Source organism: Tribolium madens, unplaced genomic scaffold (genome assembly GCF_015345945.1).
Source record: "Tribolium madens isolate multiple individuals breed KSU strain unplaced genomic scaffold, Tmad_KSU_1.1 Scaffold_2;HRSCAF=44;Tcas5.2_LGX, whole genome shotgun sequence".
Classification (NCBI taxonomy): Eukaryota; Metazoa; Arthropoda; class Insecta; order Coleoptera; family Tenebrionidae; genus Tribolium; species Tribolium madens.
The window spans coordinates 2,930,925-2,934,096 of NW_025400995.1; the positions used below are offsets into that span (position 1 = coordinate 2,930,925).

The 3,172-nt window shown below is 35.1% G+C and overlaps 1 protein-coding gene across 1 annotated transcript; it reads left to right on the top strand.

The window, feature by feature from the left end:
* On the top strand, positions 1-1,448 carry LOC123006527 (BLOC-1-related complex subunit 6). Its single transcript, XM_044401066.1, has 6 exons — positions 1-158; positions 206-581; positions 635-816; positions 871-954; positions 1,005-1,081; positions 1,148-1,448. Exons 1-6 carry the CDS (start codon positions 81-83, stop codon positions 1,191-1,193), a joined length of 843 nt encoding a protein of 280 aa, XP_044257001.1. The 5' UTR covers positions 1-80; the 3' UTR covers positions 1,194-1,448.
* The last annotated feature ends 1,724 nt before the right edge of the window (positions 1,449-3,172 follow it).

The window sequence follows — 3,172 nt, forward strand, 5'->3', positions numbered from 1 at the left end:
TCTGAAGTAAACGTCAAAATCATGTTCAATGGCTGTGGTTGTGTTAGAAAACAATAACAAAATATTGACTTTCTTTGAATATGGAATCTGAAGAGGGTTCACCTTCACCACCTCCGCCTTCAGATCCGCCTCCCAGTTTGCCGCCTCCTTTGCCAGCTGTAAGTCATTCGAATAAAAACCTTTTTCTTAGAAAATTGCATTATAGAGGCCACGCAAAACGACCCCCCAACCTCCCATTCCTGTCCAGGAAGACAATCATTTTGGTAATGAACCTGAGGTCGACGTTGACGATGAAATCTCGCAGCAAATGACAGCTTCTTATAGTGAAATCTCATTCAAGTCAGGTGTTAGTCCCGAAAATGAAGCCCCCTTGTCTTTAACAATGGATCCAATACCCTTGGCTGAGCATATAATGCAAAGACCGGTTACTTTGAGTTGTGACAGGAATATTCCATCTTGTAAACCTTTAAGGCCTTTAAATTTGGAGGGGACTGTACATGTGGAGGGTAATATGACGCATTTTGTTGCTGAGGATTTAGAGTATAAAATTAAATTGTCTAGTCCTGTTACTAAGAAAGGAGGTAGGGGTTAAAACTGGAGGAGAGAATATTTTAGATAGGTATGGTTCTTGCAGATACACCTCCTCTACCAGGAGGTTCTAGGAGTTGCACTCCCAGCACCCTCTATAGGCAACTACTAGTACCGCAAATTGGCCAACTTGATCAAGGACTCTTAAATGACCTCGAATGTGAGGCCCAAAAAATGGCTACTTCTATTGATAACTTAACCGAAAATTTATGTGGAATTTTACATTCTGTATTAATAACTGCAGCTGTCTTCACATTTTTTTCTTATATTGTAACTTTGCAGATTTCTTCAATCACTGCTGATAATGTAGATGTTTATAAAAATGCAGTTTCCAAAATGTCAGATGCTATGGATTCAAATATTAAAGTACTAAAATTAAGTCTTTGTTTGTATTGGAGATAATTGTGATTTTTTAGAGTATGTACACGATGATGGCAAAAACGGAAGAAGTTACACAAGCCATGAAATCGGTCCATAGTCATGCTGCCAGGATGTATCCTTTTTATTTTTTACTTCTTTACACTAAAATTTTTCTACATTTCCTTAATTTATTTTACAGAAAGGAAATAAAAAGGTTAGTGGACCTTTTTGAAAGTTACGTTTGAAGTAGGTACATTTACGTACTTCATTTAATTATTATGTTAACAAGTGACCAGCAAAATGATGCCTAAGAACAAAAAATGTATTTCTGTTTCTAATCTAAAGGTTAATTTGTTGGTGCCGTTTCTTACCGTTGATTCTTGATATTTTATGTGCTTGTTATTGTTAAGTTCAACAGTATTGTTATCAGTGGAGAATGTTTTTACCGAGTTATCAAATGTGTTTAGCTATTTTTATAAATAAAGTTCTGTCACTGAAAAGATTTATTTACGTGCCACAATTTCAAAGTTGCAGGTTGCGCTAGTGGAGTACAGACTACAGAGACGGTTTTAAACCCGGATGGGTAGGCAAAGCTGCTCTCTGGTGTAGTTATGCTGAACTACATTAAATGAAATTTGATTCTCAAAATTAAATTAAGTCATATATTTCAATTATGTTAAAAATTTAATATGTGAGAAGTTTAAGGCGGGGTTATAAATCTTGTAATTACTCAATGTGGGAGAATAGAGAATAATTGCGGCATTGCTATTTTCCGTTACTGCAATTTTTTGTAAATGTTGCGAGAAATTGCATAACGGCTTGTATCATAAATTAGTCAGGTAGTGGAAATTGTGTTCCAGTGCAGCACAGGCAAACAATTTCTTTTATGATGTTTTAAGCATCACGTCACGGTTGTGCGGCTATAAATCTGTTGATCAGACTTTACGCCTTTAAATTATATAATAACGATTTCCTTCTCGTATTAAATAAAACAAAAGTCCTTCCAATAATAAATCTTTTCCAAAGCAGGCAAAACTGCGGATGATGAATATGTTTCAGTAACATTCATTAATTTTATTTTCGGAGGCTGTATGTTTGGCCATTCGTGGATTTTAGTTGATTAAGTAGACTGAAAAATGGCCAAAAATGATTTCTGTGTGTTTACGTATTGCGGTGGTAGGTGACGGCGATTAGCCAGCGCAATTCATTAAGTACGCGTTTAAACACAGATAACGATAATGAATGACTTCGGTGATAAATTTTCTTCAGTATTGTTACAAATAGTGAATTTTGGTGAAGAACCTAATTAGAGGGAGATCTTTAAAGAAATCACCGACTTGTTATTGAATCAGATTAAAAAGAGGTTTTTCATCTGACAATTGTCCCAAACTCATTTCCCACGACGAAGTAATTTAAAAGCCGCCATTCTGGGAGCAACTTATTGTAACAGTGACATTTCCAATTCGTCGAAGTCTTTTTTAAAGAAATGAAAAACTGCGCTGCTTGAACACAATTTCATTTTTTCTATGGTCATCACGTAAATCGACAGAGATTGTGTCATTTCCCTTGTTCCTCTACACGATATTTCGCTAAATGTTTCGTAAGGCACGTCTTTTTTTCTTTCCATGCAGTGCACTTTGTTAATAATGCCTTTACACGCACTGTTTCCAAAGCTCTTACATAAAATGGAACTCGTGTGCGTGTAATTTAGAAACAACACCTACAAGAAATGATACCTTGATATAAAAGATACTTTTCTTCGTAGTTCCCGTAATAATATTTACTTTGTTGAGAATATTTTGATTATTTATTGTTGGTTTATGCAGACTGTAGACTTTTCCGTTGCTGCTTATCATATAAATCGGAAACTAGCAAGACGTGTGGTGCGTTCTTAGGATATTATAACAGGAAGTACATTGAAATAAACGAATTGTTTTGACAGGTTACATCATTCTTGTTATCGAAACACGAGACTGAATATCAACACAACTACAGGGGACGGAAAGATAAGATCACTTAAAAATTACATTTTTTGCTTTTAAACTTATTTTAGATAAAAAATATGATTGATTTTACTTTTATTTATAGTCAAGTCGCAAACAGCGATATAAACAAACCGCGTCTTTTGCTGAAAGGGGGAAGATTTATGACCGTTTTGTCATGACAAAAATCTATTTCAGTAAACAGTCCAACCCCCGATTTTATGGTTAGTGAATTATTTAAC